The sequence below is a fragment of the Aricia agestis genome, chromosome 18, assembly GCF_905147365.1.
Source record: "Aricia agestis chromosome 18, ilAriAges1.1, whole genome shotgun sequence".
NCBI classification, from domain to species: Eukaryota; Metazoa; Arthropoda; class Insecta; order Lepidoptera; family Lycaenidae; genus Aricia; species Aricia agestis.
Window position 1 is genome coordinate 143,877 of NC_056423.1, and position 20,810 is coordinate 164,686.

Below are 20,810 nucleotides of genomic sequence, written 5' to 3' on the forward strand. Positions count from 1 at the left end.
TATTAATATTAATTTTATCTTCTTTTTAGTATTTGTTGTTATAACGCGAACGGCAACAGATATACACAATCTGTGAAAATTTCAGAAGTCTACCTATAGTGGAGACTAATTATTGAGATACAGCCTGGAGACACACAGACGAACGGACGGACGGACAGACGGACAGACATCGAGGTCTCAGTAATAGGGTCCCGTTTTTACCCTTTGGGTACGGAAACCTAAAAATGCAAGTACGGTCGAAACTCATTGTTAAATATTATAATACATATTATTATCTTAATTCTTAACTTGAAGTTGTGACTCTCTACTCCCTTGAGTCTCGAGACTTTCGACTTTTGAGTCTGACTGCCGACTCCCGACTGCTATTAATATTATTAGGGTACGTATGCAGTATTTATTATTCGAGAGTTAGTCACTATTATATTTTCTATGAATTAAAATTTTTAAGTAGGTATGATGTTATTTTACAATATTCACGGAGTAAAATTATTCCGTGACAATATCCAACAAAATGTAGAGTTCGGCGACCGGCCTAGATCAATTCTATGACCTATCAATAAAAATTTTTTGGATCAGATTTGATCATTGATGGGCAAATAATGTACAGTATTCAAAAATGAATAATTAATAGACTAATAACTATTAACTATGTCAAGTATAAAGTAAACACTAAACAATGTAACAACGTTGATCCTCAAAAAATATTATCTAGTAGGTGCCACTAATTGCATGCCATAAAAACAAAAAAAAAAATGTATCGGTCGTTAAAAATTACTTATCTTCAAAATAAAAATCAATAAAATATATCTCTACATAGAGCGGTTTTATAAAACGAATGTGGTTCCATAAGTGACTCACTATTTACCTACTCCCACTAAAACGATCCGATGTGCATAAAAAATATCTACCTGCTCAAAAAGGGTCGGTATTATATTTAGAAGTTTTACGGATATCGGATCATCTGCAACGATTATTCTGCTTCTTACATATCGGTCCCATTGAAAAATGTCTACAGACGAAGGGAGACGCGACGATCAATATTTTGTTAAGAGGCACGCGGAAGTTAGCATCATAGACATAATTTCATACCGCCCAAATTTGAACGCGTACGCTTGGAACTCTACATACAACAGTGGTTTTTGTTACGATTCAATAACGAGCGTGTTTCAAAAACTTTACCGTGGTCGAGATAGTAACGTGTATTGCTGTGATTCATTCGGGTGAACCCCAAGAAGGGGAGTTTGTTCATTTTTATATTTACAGCGTGTCCCTTGCGGCATGCGCGGCGCCTCTTTGCCAGTCTCGTTACTACGGCCGTTTGACGCACGAACACCAGTGCAACGAAAGTGATGTAAATATTACTCCTACTACTATAATATTTACTAACGACGATCTGTTTTCAAAATACAAACAAAACTATTTTGTGAAAGTGATAAAAAGTGACTGAAAAAATTGTGTGGCTTGTGTGATAATTGAATATATCTGTGCATCGTGATGTTTCACTTCGATCGTACATAAATTCGACCGAGGAAATGCTACGGGCTATCCGTACTCGATGTATTTCAGGAAATGCTTCAGGCTGGAACTTTTTGTTCGCATAATTCACACTAGAGGTCAGTATTAAATTAAGCTAGACGAACTTTCACATAAAATATCGCGTAAATAATTATTCCTTCTGATCACGCAGCGTATGTATAGGTATAAATATAAGGGTCAAAGTACTGTTCTCTTCCCTTTTACATCCCTTCTCCGCCCTTTACGCATGATCGACCAGTGAAGTTTGGTGCTCCCTTCGTTATTAAAAATTTATATCACGCCAAAATGGCTGGTATAAAATGTAATGGTTTGCTCTTTAAATTCAAATTAACATCATTTTGGGCAAATATTTTTGTATTTATATACTTAATGTTATAATATTAGTAAGTATAGATTATGTTTAATAAAAAGGATTACCTAGTTGACCTAGTTCGTAATTTTCGATTGGTATATCTTAATAAAAAATGACGTTAGTACATTAATAATATGATTATTATTATCAATATGATAATTGCAAAAAATATTAATATAAATTACTTAAAAGTAATTAATTTTACTTAAAGTTAAAAGTATTTTCAGATTTAACAGCATTCAAAGATTTAAAATATTTATTTTATCATAATAAATAGGTAAGTGTGTCAAGATAAGCCTAAAGCGCTTATTCCACTTATCCTAACTAGGAAGTCCTAGCTAGGTTAGGATCCTAGCCAGGATCCTAGCTTTCTAAATGTTATTCCACTTGACTAAATTTTTTAGGATCCTAGCTAGGACTTCCTAGCTAGGATAAGTGGAATAAGCGCCCTCAATTTATTAATTATAATCCAATTTATAATCATAATAATATGTATTGTCACCTCTCATCTAAAATAATATATAATATATCGTGGGAGAGCCATGCTTCGGCACGAATGGGCCGGCTCGACCGGATAAATACCACGTTCTCACAGAAAACCGGTGTGAAACAGCGCTTGCGCTGTGTTTCGCCGAGTGAGTGAGTTTACCGGAGGCCCAATCCCCTACCCTATTCCCTTCCCTTCCCTACCTTCCCTTATTCCCTTCCCTTCCTTACCCTTCCCTATTACCCTATTCCCTATTAAAAGGCCGGCAACGCACTTGCGGCTCTTCTGATGCTGCGAGTGTCCATGGGCGACGGATGTTGCTTTCCATCAAGTGACCCGTTTGCTCGTTTGCCCCCTTATTTCATTAAAAAAAAAAGAATAAAAACAATAATAACGACAATAACATCCCTAAATTAATTAAAATAATATTATCAACAAAATATTAATATTAATTAATATTATTTTTAATTATTATCTGTATTTAAATTATCTACTGATAATAATCATTAATAATCAATAGGTGTAATAACTAATAACCAAAGATAAACTACGGAACCCCGAAAATACTCAGCACAACATAAACAAAAAAAATGTTTATTAGCTCTATGTTTTTAATTTAAAATTTAATCAATGTGATTATTTTCGAAAATTATAAACTCTACACAAATGCTCTACATATTTTGTTATTAAATTACGTTCACACCATGTTCACATTTACATGTTTGTTATAATATGATAATTTGACAATTAATGTACTTAAATGTGAAACTTATTAGCTCTACATTTAACATTTATTAGCTCTTTTCATAAAAATACTGTCTAATAAACAATAATTACTGTAAAATGAAATGCGAAAAGCTAACATCATAATGTTTCAAGCGCAAAGTAGGTAAATTGCGCAGATTGATGAAAACATTACATTTTTATTGATAAAAAAATCTCGATAAATGAGTGAAGTGACGCATCTATGCAGATAGTTACCATAAAGAGCAAGACGTAGCGAACGGCACCAGACATGTTTGTTTTCATACCAGTCCGAATTAACGTCGCGATTGGTTCAAAATCCATAACTGGCCTCCGAGAGCCAGGTGTCGTTCACACCGCGGCCTCGCGCGCCTCGTCTCGTTAATCACTCGTGTTCGCTATTGTTATAGCGCGTCGTACAGCCATCTTTGTCAAATTACAAGCGATTCCTTTCAATAATTTGATTGTAGTAACAAATGGAACAAAACATAAAATTTGTTACTGGTGCGCGATATGGTAGAATCGAACGGATTATTACATTCTCTTTTGTTTTAACGTTGATGTTTCGATAAATACGAGCGTTACGAGTGCTTACGGCTTTAACGACCAGTCGACCATTAAAATGATGGATGATGTGTTTCTCCGCAAAAACTGTGTAATGTGTTTGTTTAAATAAACAATGTGAAGGGTGCTTTTAGTGTTAGTATTTGTCCATATTTGTGATAAGAACTGCGTCGTAATTTCTCGTACACATTGCATAAATGAGTGGAATGGCGTTGCGGAGCGCGCGGGCCGGAGCATGCGCGCCAGTTTCGTCGCGACCGCTAGGAGCGCACTGAGTGTCCTTCGTTTGTGTGTATATCAAAATGGGACGGTCCAGATTCCCAGGAAAACCATTAAAATTTCATAATAGAAAGCGTATAAGTGTCCTATCTGGCACAATCTACCATGAAACCGCTCCAGATAATCAAACAGCGAGCCGAGGCTCTGCTTCTAACGACTATGTTGGAGATAAAGAGGTAAAGCTTGTTCACGGAAAGATTTTATGCTTTATTACTTGCATATATTCGATATTGTTACAGGATGTGTTAAGTTTACGTAATAACTAAAGGCAACAACGAAGCGTCAAATGTAGAGTTAGATGCCAATACGGGGACAACTTTTGACATTTAGATTATTAAACTTACAATTTGTCAACAAAGGAACGAAGTAAATATTATATTTCAGTTATTTCTTGTGTATATTTTAATATCTACGCTTTTTATGACAAAACATAACCTTACATGAAAAACAAAAAATATTTATGTAGAGTTAAAAATTAAATGTAGAGTTCCTCACTTTTGTTGCTGTTTGACAACTTGACATGTTGGTTTGACATATGAAATTATCAAAATATAAAATAATACGGTAGGTATTGTTTAAATGTAAATAATTTCGTTAATAGTAAATAAGCTTGAAGCTTCTATGTTTTTTACATTTACATAAATAATTTAAAGTTTGTAACAAAATAATAATACTCATTGGCGATTAGTGATAAAACAGAAGTTTCTTGTAAAAATAGATCTTGTCTTGATAGTAACATTGTTAGGTTATTTTAACTCAATGTCATTTAAATGAACATAATATCTACCTAATTAATATGACTGACCTTATTAAAAGTACTTATACACATTTTTATAACACTGATAAGAAGTTTTCACTACTTATTTCATTTGCAATAAAAATTTGTAGGTATGAGTTATGATTGTTTTATAATGTCTTAAGTCATTGCTTTAGGAATATTTATTACTTAGTTCAGGTAAGTAAGTACCTAACTGATCTATTAACGGCGGTTCCCAATATTTGATCTATCTCTGATTTGGCCCTACTAGAGATAGTAATAGCTCACAATTGACATAAAATATATTGTCTCTAATGTCTAATGTGAGCTATTCCTATCTCTAGTAGGGCCAAATCAGAGATAGATCAAATATTGGGAACCGCCGTTAGTAAGTACCACTTTAGTACCTTAGTATTTATTTAGAATTTTGAATAGAATTTAAACACAAACTGTTTGCTATGATACTTATTATATTATTAAAAAAGTGGGCTCAAGGTATAAAATGAAAAAAAAAATCTAAATATAAATATTGCACAGAGCGTTGGAGAGAATGATGAAAAGATGGAGATAAATACAGCTCTCCAAAGCTTGTTGAAGAAGAGGCAGTAATCTCTATCCCATACACTAAAAACCAACTTTTTGCCATTTGTTTTCAATACTTACAATATTTTTACAACTAAAGTTATTAATGTTTTATTCTTTATAAACTCCTAGCTCATAAAAAATCTGATTTGCCCCTCCTGGCCCAGAACCTGGGTACGTCCATGTTTGTTTCTATGTAGAGCCCGATTTCTTAAAAAAATATCTTATTTTCCTTACTATGTATAGAAACAACACAGAAAACTTGTATTTTGCGCTGTGAGTTGATGCTGGCCTGGCTGGCATCAACTCAAAACATCACTTCGTGTAAAAGTGTCACATCTGTCACATCATATTCTATGACTACTAGTTGGGGCATAGATTTTGTTTGCGCCGTCTTTTCTATATGTAGTAATAATAGTTTAATGATTTTCCTTTTTTTTTCTTTGATGAGACTATGCTCTATCTTATATCTTTAAACAAGCAATTCTTGTATATATATACAACATATATAAAACAAATCCAACGATTTTCATGACATTTAGTATATAGGGGGTTTCAGGGGCGATAAATCGATTTAGCTAGGAATCATTTTTATAAAATGTCATTTTTTATCGAATACCGAGCAAAGCTCGGTCAAATAGCTAGTGGTTGAATTAAATAAAATTAAAGTTTAAAATACTACATGAATAAAAGTTCATAAATTGATTTCTCATATAAGTAATTAAATATTAAAATAACTGAAGTTACAAGTAAAAAATAAAAACTATTCCAGGAAATAACAAGATATGATTTTAAAATTCCAGGAAGAAGAAAAGAAAGAAAGTAATGGGGATAGCAAGGGAACATCTGTGAACAACGTCAAAGAGAATTCACCACCTCCAAGTCCAGAGGATAAGCAGGACGTCAACAGTGACCCTTCAAAGTCACCGGTCCGAACAAGATCACATCAAAACAAAATGGAGCCACCAAAGCCTGATAAACCAAAACCAGTGAAAAAGACAGTTACTTTTGGGACTGTTGAAAGTTGTGAGGACATTTTCTTTCCCTTAAAGAAGGTTCCTATCAAACATCATGCACCACTAGTGTCTATCATCAAGAAGAAATCGGCTTTAAAACAAACTGAATATTCTACATTTAGCAGCATTCTGAAACCAGCTAAGCTCACAGATTTGAGTTCAAAATCATCATCTGAACACCAAGAGGGGTATTTGAGGAAAAATTTAAATCCATTGTCAAAACCTACTAATAAATTCTCTCATTTTAGTGACATACGATGCACTTCTCCACCTCCAAGAAATCTATCTCCAATTGATAAAGAAACTTCAGGAACGAGGAGTTTTGTCTTACCAGTGAGAAGTAGTCATTCATCGAGAGTTATAAAGCCAAACAAGAAATTTATTGACGGAGAAGATCAATTATCATCTGTGAGCACCTCTTCGTCCAGTAAAGTCCTGAAGAAACCAAAATTAAAACAACTCGTGTTTAACAACTTACCCAATGACGAGGATGATGAAGAAGAAACCAGTGAAAAGATTCCAGAAAAATCAGCACTCAAAACATCAAATCTATTCAAAGACAGAACTACCAACTCTTTCTCGAGTCTCGGAAGTTCAGTATCGAGAAAAGTTTCCAGGGATCTGTTCTCTTTTGATAAATCTCTAGAACATGCACAGGATGAAAACTCTAACGTCGAAAATACTGACAAGGCAAAGTCTTCTGAGGGCAAAAAAGAGGAAAGATTGGGACACGCTATGAGGAAATTGATGGATATATCCGACGCTAGTTCCTCTAGCAGTACTAGCAGTGGCTCGGAGTCTGAGGGCAGCTGGGAGAGCGAGAGTTTGGAAGGAAGCGGCGATGAAGAGGAGAAGCAGCCTCCAGCCAGTCCAGAGAAAGACAAGTCGTCAGCCTCTCAATTGCTCAGCGGCAAGGTTATTATCAGAGAGGCAAGACTGCAGCTCAACAGTACAACACCCAGTACTGCAGGCTTAGATGGACCATTCTCATCTTTATCATCTGTCACAAGTAAGTCTATATTCCTACTTACTATTTTTAGGAAATGTTAAAAATATGATAGACGAACTGTCACCAGCAGTATTTCCGGACCTATACGACCTGCAAAACTTCAAGAAGAGCCGGGAACGCACCTGAAGCTCTTGTGATAGTTGTACTTAAAATATGATAGGCTATAATATGACTATGGCATATTGAAGTACTTTGAAAAAGAACCATGATTGTAACATAAGCAATATGATTATATTTTAGAAAAAAAAAGTATACTTATTTTTAAGTTCTTACACTAGGGCCTATTTCACCACTTCCTGATAAAGTGCTAGATAGCCTATCCACAACTTTTTTGACAGATTCTTCATACTCTATCTGTCAAGTTAAGTGGTGGCTAGCCTATTCAGCACTTATCAGGAAGTGGTGAAACATGCCCTTACTATAAACTTTAACAAAAAGTACCATATCAAAAATGAATTTGAATATAATCAGAATGATGTTCAATAACCAAAAAACTTTGTATTCATACATAATTTTTTTTATAATTTGTTTTGTGCATAACTAGTGGATGAAGAAATAGACGAATCTACATCACTTCTGAGTCCTCTTGGTGAATATTTACAATGCATGCATAAATGTTACATTAAGCTTAGAACAGTACCTATTGTGATTTAAATGTCTATGAAATAAGTTTGAACAGGGATTGAACCATAACATAAGCCTTACATCTTCATTTCATCATCTTTCATTCTTGAAAAAAACTTTTTTAAAGGCCTATTTTATTAAATACAGCTTTCTTTTAGTCCACCTGGGATTAAAACTGAATTTTGGAAGGGAGTTGCTGCAACTTGATGTATTTTTTTGCAACCTCTAAGTTCACCTTGTCTTACTCTATTTGGTGTTCGTAAATGTTGAAAATACTTTAATATTTTTGTTTTAATAACAATTTCCTTTTTAGCCAACAACCTGCCCACAACGGTGACTTGTGGAGTTTGCGGTGCCGTGCGATTTTACAGATTTGTCCGACAAGCTCGGAAATTCGGAATATACTCTTGCGAGTCCTGTCGCAAGTTTATTTCAAAACTTCTCAAGAAAGACAAAGTGGCATTGCGATCAGCTCCAGTTGTTATGCATTGTGTCAGAGGAGAAGGTAATATTGGTTTGACTTTAAGTACCTGTGATTTCAGAAGTAACTAGGCTGAGTGACTTATGGTCAGTGACGTGCGTTACTGAAATAAAAAAAAGGTTTGACATTAAAAACATACCCTCATTTTTCAGGTAACTGTCATGTTCCACCAATCGTACGATCACAACAATGGAAGCTACTAAAGTGTACCAACAAAACGAGATGTCCAGCCTGTTGGCTGAAATTATGCCTCAAAGCATTCCAAGTGCCGCCGCATATAAGGGCGACGTTGACAGCCATGTTACCGCCGTATATGAGGAATGGGTCAAAAACTGCCACGAGCCTTTCCCCACCGCAACCACTACGACATAATACAACACAGTCAACGTTCGGTACTCTGGCCAACAGTGAGACTGAAAATAATATCTTTGCGGTTAAAACACCAAAAAAGGTTCCCGACGAAACGGAAAAGGTAGAGGTTGGTATTCTTGTTTCTATCAATATGTTTTTGAGTGTTTACCATTATGATGCTTTATTACATGAGATCAACCCCTTGCTTCTAAATATCGATAATATCAAGATTTTAGGACACAGAATAATCTTTTACAATTCTTTACTATAGGTATTAATACATTATTTTAATATTTTACTTGCTTTTTAGGATACCACATCTAAGAGCCAAAAGAACATCCAAGAGGACGATGACAGCAAAGACGATGAGAATTCCGGAAGGAAACGTCGCTTGACAAGGGTTAAAGTGAGAAAGAAAGATAAGAGCGAAGCCAAACAGGTGGAAGATCCCAAGCGACAGAAAATGGAACTAAAGGGCCCGAGGGTTAAGCATGTGTGTAGGAGTGCTTCGATCGTGCTGGGTCAACCTATCGCGACATTCCCTGTGACAGAAGAGAAAGATAAGGAGAAAGCTGATGATGACAGCTGTATGCCGCTCGTGGAAGACAGGGACAGAGGCACACCGGACTTGACAAGCGGCGATTCTGAGGTAGACGACAAACCTCTCCAGACTGTACCTGAAGTTAAGGAAGTTGACCAAGAAAATGTTGAGCCGAAGAAGAGAAAGATCGAACCTGTTGTGGCAAAACAGAAGGCAGAGTCCAGTGAGGATGAGAGTATCATGGACCTTATACCCAAGAAACAGCCATTGAAAGTTTCTAATGCAATTAATGTAAGTACTATAAAATATACATATTGAATAAATAAGCTGTTGACAAGGTTAAAATTACTTAAAAATTTAAATTGATCTAGCTGGGAATCAATTTTAGAAAATGTCATTTTATTTGTGTTTTATCGAATACTGAGCAAAGCTCGGTCAAATAGCTAGTAGTCTAAAATATGACAATATTAACAATATAAGATAATATTGTTAATATTGTCATATTTTAATATTTCCACAATATAGTACTTTGTTTGCTGCGAAATTAATTCTTACACATTTTAAATATTATATATTTCATAATTTTTAGGTGCGAGGTCGTTCTCAGAAGTACAGCCAGAATCGACCCGAGCTAATATGTGTGGACTTCTGGGAGATCTATGATCCGGACGAAGTGTGCAACTCCGGCTTTGGTCTGATTGGCACTGCTCCGTTTACGTTGCCAAAACTTTGCTTCTTGTGCGGAAGTGCTGGGAGAGAAAAGGTATTTTTTTTAGGTTTATACCCTAAATCCCGCGCGGCTTCGCCCGCGTAAATTAAAAATTTTACGGAAACTGGGGCAATTTTTATGGCAATATTTGGCACAGATATAGAGTAGACCATGTGAAGAGAGTAGGGACATAAGTTATTTTTATCGGAAACTACATTTTCCCATAAAAAATAGCTTATTATCCCTATCCCTACTCTCTTCACATGGTCTACTCTATATCTGTGCCAAATATTGCCATAAAAATTGCTCCAGTAGTTCGTGAGATAAACCATTTCTAATGTTTCCCCCGTTTTCCCCACATTTTCCTGAGTTTCTTTGGTCGCATTAGTCTTAGCGTGAATTATCACGCTAAGATACATATAATATAGCCTATAGCCTTACTCGATAATTGATAAATAAGCTATCTAACACTGAAATAAGTTTTTAAATCGGACCTATAGTTCCTGAGGTTAGCGCGTTCAAGCAAACATACTCTTCAGGTTTATACTTAGATTTTTTTAAATTATCGCTTGACAAACTCGAGTCTCGATCTAAAAGACTATGAAAAGTACCAATAACACATAATAGGCTCATAATCGACGACGCATAGTGTAATATGGTAGTGATGATGATGACGATGAATGTAATTAGCATAGTAGCATAATATGCTTTCCGTTCTTAAAACAACGCCGAAACTCCCAAACTTGTATCTATAAATAATCAGGAGTTCTCTCAGCACCTTCCGAACCACGGTATACCAGGTATACCTCGGTGCAAAATCTTACTTGTGAAGTCACCCCATGTTTCCCTATAAAATTTGAGGAGTTCCCTCGATTACTTATGGATCCTTCATCAGATCACCACTTTTGTGAATATAATACTAAATTGGCATGATACCCTATATACCAAAAGAAAAATTTTGAAAATCGGTTTACAAACGGCGGATTAATCGTTGAACATAAGAAAACGAACATAACACCTCCCCCATTTTGAAAGTCAGTTAAAATTGGAGCCTATAAGTTATTCTGATGTATAAGCTATATTATTGTAAAGTTTCATTAAAATCTGTTCAGTAGTTTTTGCGTGAAAGAGTAACAAACATCCATACATCCAAACAAACTTTCGTCTTTATAATATTAGTAGGATGTGCTATACCGTACGCTGTTATTTTAGAAAGTAAAGAAACAGGTTGAAAGACAGTTTAGCTTTTGTAATAACTTTTAGCAAATTGTGATGCATGATTTTTTTTCATGAACTGAATGAATTTAGTATAAAAACGAATGAACAACATTCGTTTTTGTTCGTTTTACCCTGTTTATTTATTTATTTATATAACATGGAAAACTTACAGCTAAGTAATGTCGGTGGCAATTTTATGTATGATTATCAGAAAGCCAATTACAAGTTTTCACCTCTAAGTAACAGATAAAATTATACATGATATTGTGAACGGTCTTAATTATATTATACTAGAGATCGCCCAATGGTCGAAATTCGACCTTAGTTTCAACGACATTAGGACTACTACCTATATTTTGTGAAAAAATATTGATTTTTTTCAACTCTTATATCTGGGACTCAGCTGATCTTAGACTGGCCGCGTAAACATTGTCTAATAGTACCTATTAGATTCAATAAAAAAAATTAATCCATTTTCAATTTGTCACCTTGTTGTCAACAGACTTCACTCATAAATAAAAGAGTATAATTCGTATGTATAGGCTTATCACTCAAAAATCTGTCATTTTTCCTAGTGTGTGTTGTAGAATGTGTAATGTTTTATTTGTTAAAAAAATGTAAGATAAAATTATAATTTCAAAATAATATTAGCTCGATGCCATCCTTCACTATATAAACTATAACTGTGCAAAATTTCATTCACCTACGTTTCCCCATTTTTCGTCAAAAGGGATACAAAGTTTTTGGCTCACGTATTAATATATAAGTAGATATAGAAATGTTTCTTAAATAGGATACAATGCAAAAATAAGTACTTATAGCTTAAGGTTTAAACGATGGTATGGCCAAATAACCAAAATAACAACATGCTACTTACAATAAAATAAGTAATATGGTTTCAAAGCTGATACAAATTGTAGGAAATCAAATTATCAAAAAAATTACAGCTCAACCTGTTTCTAATCGACGTTGCCTTTGTAGTGAATACGTCAAGATCATAATCCCGGCATAGCTTGTTGAAGTTGCGACTCACTCTCACAACATACGAATTTTGTCTGTAGTTAGTAGATGCTATTGGTACAGCTATTGGTGGGTTGAACCTAGTGAATTTAGTGGGGACATTAATCGAGAATTTAGAAAGTAGTTGCGGACAGTCTAACTCATTTGACATCGTCTTTAATAGTAAAGTACAGTTAGTTATCATGCGTCGAGTTTTTAATGGTAGGATATGAAATTTTTTACATAGGCTTAGATAGTTGTCCGAATGGTATGCTATTTTTTGATGATAGCATATATATTTAATAAAACTTTTTATGAATCGCCTCTATACGGTCTATATATTTATGATAATAAGGGCTCCACACCTGCGAGGCATACTCAAGGTGACTTCTGACATATGTGCAGTACAAAATTTTTAAAGTTTTCGCTTCGTTAAAACAGTTTGACATTCGCATCACAAACCCCAAGGCCTTGGAAGCTTTGTTAATAATCGCCTCAATCTGAGTATCAAAAATTAGCTTACAATCGTGATGTACGCCTAGATCACGAACACAGCTCGACCTAGATAAGATTTGGCCTCCTAATGAGTAATTTGCGTTTATGGCAAAACGCTTCCGAGTATACGTTATTATTGAACATTTGCTAGGATTAAGATCTAGTTTATTAATTTTGCAATAATTTTCAAGGTTGGAAAGGTCTGATTGAAAGTTAAGAACATCTACAGGTGAAGTTATAATAGCGTAAATTTTCATATCATCTGCAAAACATAATAGTTTTGCGAACTTTAAGCAGGAATCAATGTAATTTACGTATATTATAAATAGTAAAGGCCCAAGTAGCGAGCCTTGAGGTACACCACTCGATATAGGAACCCAGCTAGATATGTAATTATTGAGTACTGTGGCCTGAGAGCGATTCTTGATATAAGAGGAGAACCACCTGAGAAGATCTCCATGTATACCTATATTTTTTAGCTTGAAAATTAGTAGTTAGTTCATGGTCAACGCGGTCAAACGCTTTGCTATAGTCTGTGTATACACAGTCAACTTGACTACCATTGTCCATGGTGTCTGTGATGAAATCATTAAATAGTATAAGATTCGTTACGGTCGACCGACCTCTTAAGATTCCATGTTGAAAAGAACTAAAATAATTTTTGAGGGCATCATAAACCTGATTAAAGATTATCCTTTCAAAAACTTTGGCGATGATACACAATTTTGAGATCGGTCGATAGTTGGTTAAATCAGTTTTTGAGCCCTTTTTATGGATGGGGGTGATAAAAGCTTGTTTCCAAATTTTGGGAACAATACAAGAGTCTAGAGATTTCTTAAATAGAATTGAGATTGGTCTGGATATAGAGGACGCACAACGCACTAAAAACTTTGCTGGTATGTTGTCAGGGCCCGCTGCCTTAGTAGTATCAAGTTTGCGAAGCAAGTTAGCAATTTCTTCGTCATTAATATTAACACTTGAGATATCAGAGACATAATTGTTACTGGCACATCTAGAGGGAGCTGAGGTGGATGAAGAGTTGAGAAATGTGGAATGAAAATACGAGGAAAACGCTTCGCATATGCCTTCCCCCGTTTAATAAATCTGGTCATTATATTTAAGCAAGCTGGGGATTGCATTATGGTTGTTTCTGGTCTTAACGAAAGTCCAGAAGTGTTTGGGATTATTTAGTATAGATTTCTCTGTTAAATTCATATAATTTTGGTTACAATCTTTTTCGGTACTTTTAACTTTATCGCGAAGATACTTGTATGATAATTTGTCGCATATGTTGTTAAATTTTTTCATTTTTAAAAAGGTTTTATGTTTTTCTTTTATTAATTTTTTAAGCGGTGAAGTATACCAAGGCGGATAGGTTTTATTTCGTTTATGTTTTTGGGGGATGTAACAATTGTGTAATTTGATAATTGTTTTGTTAAAGTAATCCACCGACTCATCCATACCAAAATTAGCGAATTCACTTTCCTAATCAATTTTAAATTTCGTTATTAATGGAGTCAAAGTCACCCTTGTCGTATAAGTACAGAGTTCTGGGAGCCTGGTGTAACACACTGGGAGGTCACTACAGATTCAAAATATGTTGTGAAAGCTGTGCTTTTCTTTACGAATAGATATGCGGCTTACTGTATTCTGCTATTGTAATTCTTAGATGAAGAAGTATACTTAAAACATAGTTCCGTACGTTATAGAGCAAAAATAGGCCAAAATTATTTTTTTGTATGGGAGCTCCTCTTAAATATTTATTTTATTTTTATTTTGTTATTAATTATGAAAGTAAACATATAATTAAAGATTTTGTGAAAATTTCAAGTGCCTATATGTTACCATTATTGATATTGAGCAATAAAGGCCAAAAAATCACGTTTGTTCTATGGGAACCCTTAAATATTTATTTTTAGTATTTGTTTAGTTAGAAATACACAATTAGTTAGAAATACACAATCTGTGAAAATTTCAGAAGTCTAGCTATAGCTATAGCCGCTATAGAGGTTATTGAGATACAGCCTGGAGACAGACAGACGGACAGACAGACATCGAAGTCTCAGTAAATAGGGTCACGTTTTTACCCTTTGGGTACCCTAAAAATACGTAATATGGTACTTGGGAACTGCCGCTGCAAAACTATTGCATAGCATTTTTTATCAACTTATGCAATTATAATTCGCATACGCCTAGTCGCACCCACACAAACATAGTTCTGAAGTCTGGCAACGCCATTCGGTCACCGCACTCAAAGCCCGCAATGAAAGCTATGCAAAACTTTAAAAAATAAAGAAAAATAATTAACACTAATGTAAGCAAAACCTGGTCTATATTCTCAGATGTTGGTGTGCTCGAGCTGCTGCGAGTGGTACCACACGTGGTGCGCGGAGGACACCGCGGGCGGCGTGTGGACGTGCGCCCGCTGCGTCACGTGCGCGGCGTGCGCGCGCCCCGCCGCCCGCGCGCGGTGCCGCTCGTGCGCCCGCCACTACCACGCCGCGTGCCTGCCCGCCGCGCCGCCGGATCACCGCAGCGACTGGCCGCAGGTAATGTCAGATGTCGGTGTACTCGAGCTACTGCGAGTGGTACCACACGTGGTGCGCGGAGTACCAGTTACAGCAGCAATAACTAGTAGATTAGCAGCTGTAGCTCTGACACTAGAATAACCTGCGTCTGAGAGTTGATGTGATTTAAACAAGATATTAAACTCTATACCACCACCATAACTACTATCTGTAGTACCATCGAGGAAGTTGATTCCTATGCAATTGACAGACCAACGTTATTTGGTCGAATATGTCAATTCAATGTTAATTGTGATCTGTCAGCTGGGTTTGACGTAACGCAACCAAACTACTTAGGTCCTCGATTTGCATAGGAATCAACTTCTCTGATAGTACATACTACTATCAGTTTACATTGTATTTAAACTTCTTGTTAAAATTCGATAATTTAAAAATTTATTATGAAAATGTCCGTGGACTTAAAACTAAGACCAATGACTTTTATAAAAACGTGTGTTTTCATGATTATGATATTATAATACTTTCGGAGACTCGGCTGAATAGTGGTATGTACAATTCAGAACTATTTTACGATCACTATGTTGTTTACAGAAGAGACCGTGAGTCATCGCGCTTTTATGTGCGATCCGATGGCGGAGGGGTATTAATTGCTATTGCAAAAAGTTTAAATTCATTACGAGTACTAGAGCTCGAGAGTTCGAATGAATATTTGTGGCTGAGTATAGAAATAAAAAATAATAATTATACTAATAAAAGTGAAAAAATATATTTATGCTCGGTATATTTCCCTCCACCACCTAAACTGCAATTACTAAATGAATTTTTCACGCAAGCTCAAAAACTTATAGACACCAATCATAAAGTTATTATTATCGGTGACTTCAACTTAAGCGGGATAGAGTGGTTGAAGTGCAAAGATGAAGACTTTACTGTTCCCTCGACAGATGAAAACAAAGAGCTACATTTATCATTTTTAGATTTTATAAATTGTAACGCTCTTTATCAATATAATCGTTTTAAAAACCATCGTAATAAGATATTAGATTTAGTATTGAGTAACACAAATTATATACAAAATATTCGTACCATGGATGATGATGACGCACTATCTAGAGTCGACGAAAACCACCCTCCCTTAGTATACACACTAAATGCCGCGTCCCATTCTGGGCGTAGACTCTGGGGGGGCGCAAGAATGGCCAGATAAACTCTTATTTTTTCAAATTGCTCCCGATAAGTACTTCCGCTGCGCCCCAGACATGTTTTCCAATGTAGTAAAAAAAAAAACCACAGCCGAACATCTTATAATTTATAATAAGTAATAATAAGTTAATACGATTATTACATTTAAAATAAAACCAATAAATCAGTGTGTACACAAAGTAATGATAACATCCTGTATGTGAAGGGTCGATGCTTACGACAAAAACCGGTTCAGTCGCAGTCCGCTGTTCACAGCTGACACTATATTGTTATACTGATAAGTGATGTAGTTTAGCAAATTAAATTATAATAATGTTTTTATTTGCAACTGCAAAATACATCAAATTTAGTTTATACTACACTATCTTTGTTATTAGCTGTACTTCCCCGTGAAGGATGAATAACTTTAGTCAATAGATTATTGGATAAGTTTATTTGTTTACTAGCTGTTGCCCGCGACTTCGTCCGCGTGGACTTCAGTTTATAGCGCGCGATGTCAACAAAATTGGTGTCAAAAGCTTTTATAAAAAAACCCTGGTACCCCTTAAATCAATACAGCTGTGCAGTGTGCAAACGATAAGTACTTCATTTTTGTATGTTAAACTTTATATATTATGCCAAATTTTAAAGCTTATTTAGCCCCCCAATTACACAACTTTACCCATAAACTATTAATCATTGATAGGTTTAGCCCCAATTTCACCAACGTCTGTTAGTGTTAACAGCTTGTTAAAATATCCTGTCTTCTCTTTCATTCATATGAAAAATGAAACAGCTAACGTGATACTAATTCGAGCATTAACTTTAACAGTCGTTGGTGAAATTTGGTCTTAAGGTTACGTCACTGCCTGCACAGATAAAGTACTGAGTTATTTAATACCGTAGAATAGATATAACAATCGAAAAAAATCGAGACTTAAATGTAAGATGATACCACCTCTTATAGAAAGACTTTTGAGCAAGCGTCAGCGCGATGTAGAAGACGCACGGCGCCATCTATTATGAATTTTTTGAACAAATTTACGACCCTTACAACCCTTTTTTCCAGTAAAAAAGTAGCCTATGTCCTTTCTCAGGCTTTAGACTATCAGTATACAAAATTTCATTACAATCGGTTCGGTAGTTTTGGCGTTTGGCGTGAAAGCAAGACTGACAGACAGACAGACAGACAGAGATACTTTCGCATTCATAATATTAGTACAGATTATGTGCACACTGCACAGCTGTTTTTGGGTATTTTGATTAATTAAGGGCCGCGCTACACCGGAATGGCAGCGGTGAGGCGAGCACTTTCAGCGCTGCCATTCCGGTGTAGCGCGCTGCGCGGCCCTAAGAGGGGTACCACTTACCAGGGTTTTAAAAAGTTTTTAAATTTGACACAAATTTTGTTGACACCGCGCGCTATAAACTAAAGTCCACGCGGACGAAGTCGCGGGCAACAGCTAGTTATGAATAAAAACAATAATATATAATAAAGTAGGTATGATTAGTTCTGTTATAATAATGAAGTAAAAAATAAAGCGCCATCTGTTTTCATATATTAGAATTAAAATGTAAAAATATTTTCTGGATGGAATATAGGCCAACACAACACACTCGAACTCCTTAGAAATGCAGTAGGAGTTCTATAAGATAAGATAGATTGATTATTATTATAGCAAGTGATAATATTATTAAACATAATATTCTAACGTATTAAAAACTATAAACAAAAACATAATAACTAATAAGTATGATTAGTTCTATGTTACAACGAAGTAAAAAAAAAGCGCCATCTGTTGAATCGTATTAGAACTAAAATGTTCATTGCATCGCGTCGATATATTTCTGGATTTTTTATAATATTATACATAAAATATATTTAAGATTTTTGAAATATTATTTTAATACACATCCAAGACCCAGGAACATTGAAAACTTTTTGTTCCGCCTGCGGGACTCGAACCCAGGACCCCCGGGATGAGCGCTGGCCACGCGCAATGCGAAGTAATTTTCATCGATATTTTCATGGAAATAAGATATTTTCCCACATCAAAATGTAGCCTATGTCCTTTCTCAGACTCTAGAATAACTGTGTACAAAATTTCATTGCAATCGGTTCAGTAGTTTTGGCGTGAAAGCGAGACAGACAGACAGACAGACAGACAGACAGACAGACAGACAGACAGAGATACTTTCGCATTTATAATATTAGTATAGATTAGTTTCTTACTAGATTATAGTGATATAATGTTGCGCGTGCTGAACTTTCTAAGCTGTACCAGACAAACCTTGCAGGTTTATGGTACACTCTCAATTAGACATAAGGTATAATTTGTATTACTTAAATAAATAAATAAAAATATAACCTTCTCCTTTTTGGAAGTCAGTTAAAAAATAAGGGTGCAGTTATATAAGCTCGCATAGGGCGCAAAAAAGGCTATTTACGGCACTGTTGGCAAACGGTTTTAAGTCTGACATCTTTTCTGCTACCAGTGGAGTTCCACAAGGATCACACTTGGGGCCAATTCTCTTCAATATATTTATAAATGATATTTGTAATTGTTTTGTTCATTCTGATTTTTACTTATTTGCCGATGATTTAAAGGTTATGAAACCTATAAAAACATATTTAGACTCAAAATTACTTCAAGAGGACATAGACAGATTATACGATTGGTCTGTACGAAATAAAATGTTTTTAAATATAAGCAAATGTTATCAAATATGTTTTTCGCGCAATCGAAAAAACCTTATCTCGTATAAATATAACAAAAATAAGCAGGAATTAAAGTCAGTAGATGAAGTCCGCGATCTAGGAGTCATTATTGATAGTCAACTCAAATTTGATAAGTAAACATATTAATAACATCGTCAAGAGGGGTTTCCAAATGCTAGGTTTTGTAATTAGAAACTCAAAAGAACTAAATCAATCTTCTTCTAAAATTAAATTGTTCAACGCACGTGTTGTTTGTTTTTGTCAACGTGTTGTTAGAAGCATCTTAGAATTTAGCAGCATTATTTGGAATCCTTACTACGAAATATACGTTAAGCGCCTAGAAAGCGTTAAAAAACGTTTCCTCTACAATCTATCGACAAGAACACTTCACGGATACGATAACCGGTTGAATCACTTCAAGATGATTACTCTGAAAATCGTAGGAAAAAGATGGATCTAATCTTTTTACATAAAATAATTGACTCTGAAATAGATTGCCCCGAGTTATTACACATGCTGGAAATAAACGCCCCCTCGAGACTACCTAGAATCAATGCTTTCAATTTATTTAACATACCAGCCTAAAATTCAAACCTTGGACTCTCAGCTGTTCTGCCAAGAATCTGTAAGACTTACAGCTGTCTCTCCAAAAGTGGAAACTTGGATATTGGTCTAAAATTAGTTCAGTATAAAAAACAGATAAATAGTGTACTTATTTAAAATTTAAAATCTAAAATATTTTTCTGCTATGTCTACTTACCTTGAAATTTTAACTATTATATTTTGTTGTATTGTATTATTTGATTATTCCTATGCAGCTATGTAATGTTAATTTTATAGTCATATTACTTTATTATAGAATATATTTCTTTAGTATTGTTGTTAATTTTTATTGGTGCATGTAGTGTTTGTCTGTAAGAAGTTGTGACACTGAACGATAATTAATTAAGCGTATCCTGTACTTTATTATAATTGTTAGCAATTGTTAACAAACCTTTTAAAATAAATAAATAAATAAATAAGAAAAATTAAAAATAATAATGCACTGTTCTAATCTGTTCAAATGTACCGACTGCGCTATTCACTATCCAGTTTTGTGTATCACTTCGATTTTCTTATGAAATATAAAGTTTGTAACATATTATATTTACTTGCAAACTTTACATTTCAAATATACTCAACTGTAAGCTAAAGCAATTTTATATTATTATGTATATTGTAATTTCAGATCTGCAGCTCGTGTCTGAAATGCAAGAGCTGCGACAGCGACCGCGTCAACAAGTTCGTCGGCAGCCTGCCGTTCTGCAGACCGTGTTTCAAACTACGACAAAAGGGCAACTACTGCCCGCTCTGCCAAGCCTGTTACAGAGACAATGATTTCGATAGCAAGGTACGATACAATTACTCTTTTTTGACGACCTCTGTGGCTCAGTGTTGAGCGCGTCGGTAGCTCAAGCCGGAGGTCGCGGGTTCGAATCCCGCCGACGGAACAAAGAGTTTTCAAAGTTCCCGGGTCTGGATGTGTATTAAATATGTGTATGATATAATAAAAATCTTAAATATATTATGTATAGTATAAAAGTATTAAATATATTTCCGTTGTCTGGTACCTGTAACACAAGTCCTTTAGGTACTTA

General features: G+C 35.1%; 1 protein-coding gene across 2 annotated transcripts in view; it reads left to right on the plus strand.

Moving 5' to 3' along the window:
* Window positions 1-3,379: 3,379 nt before the first annotated feature.
* The window catches only part of LOC121736025 (histone-lysine N-methyltransferase trithorax), a 33,641-nt gene continuing 16,210 nt past the window's right edge, over window positions 3,380-20,810 (plus strand). Inside the window, exons 1-9 of one of the 2 annotated variants that reach the window (XM_042127057.1) lie at window positions 3,380-4,138; window positions 6,105-7,326; window positions 7,871-7,915; window positions 8,264-8,455; window positions 8,584-8,909; window positions 9,093-9,614; window positions 9,913-10,086; window positions 15,087-15,293; window positions 20,402-20,563. In XM_042127057.1, coding sequence (XP_041982991.1) covers window positions 3,986-4,138; window positions 6,105-7,326; window positions 7,871-7,915; window positions 8,264-8,455; window positions 8,584-8,909; window positions 9,093-9,614; window positions 9,913-10,086; window positions 15,087-15,293; window positions 20,402-20,563 — 3,003 coding nt within the window. In that variant the 5' untranslated portion in view covers window positions 3,380-3,985. The remainder of the gene's footprint in view (window positions 4,139-6,104; window positions 7,327-7,870; window positions 7,916-8,263; window positions 8,456-8,583; window positions 8,910-9,092; window positions 9,615-9,912; window positions 10,087-15,086; window positions 15,294-20,401; window positions 20,564-20,810) is intronic. The other variant, XM_042127058.1, reaches the window with a different exon arrangement.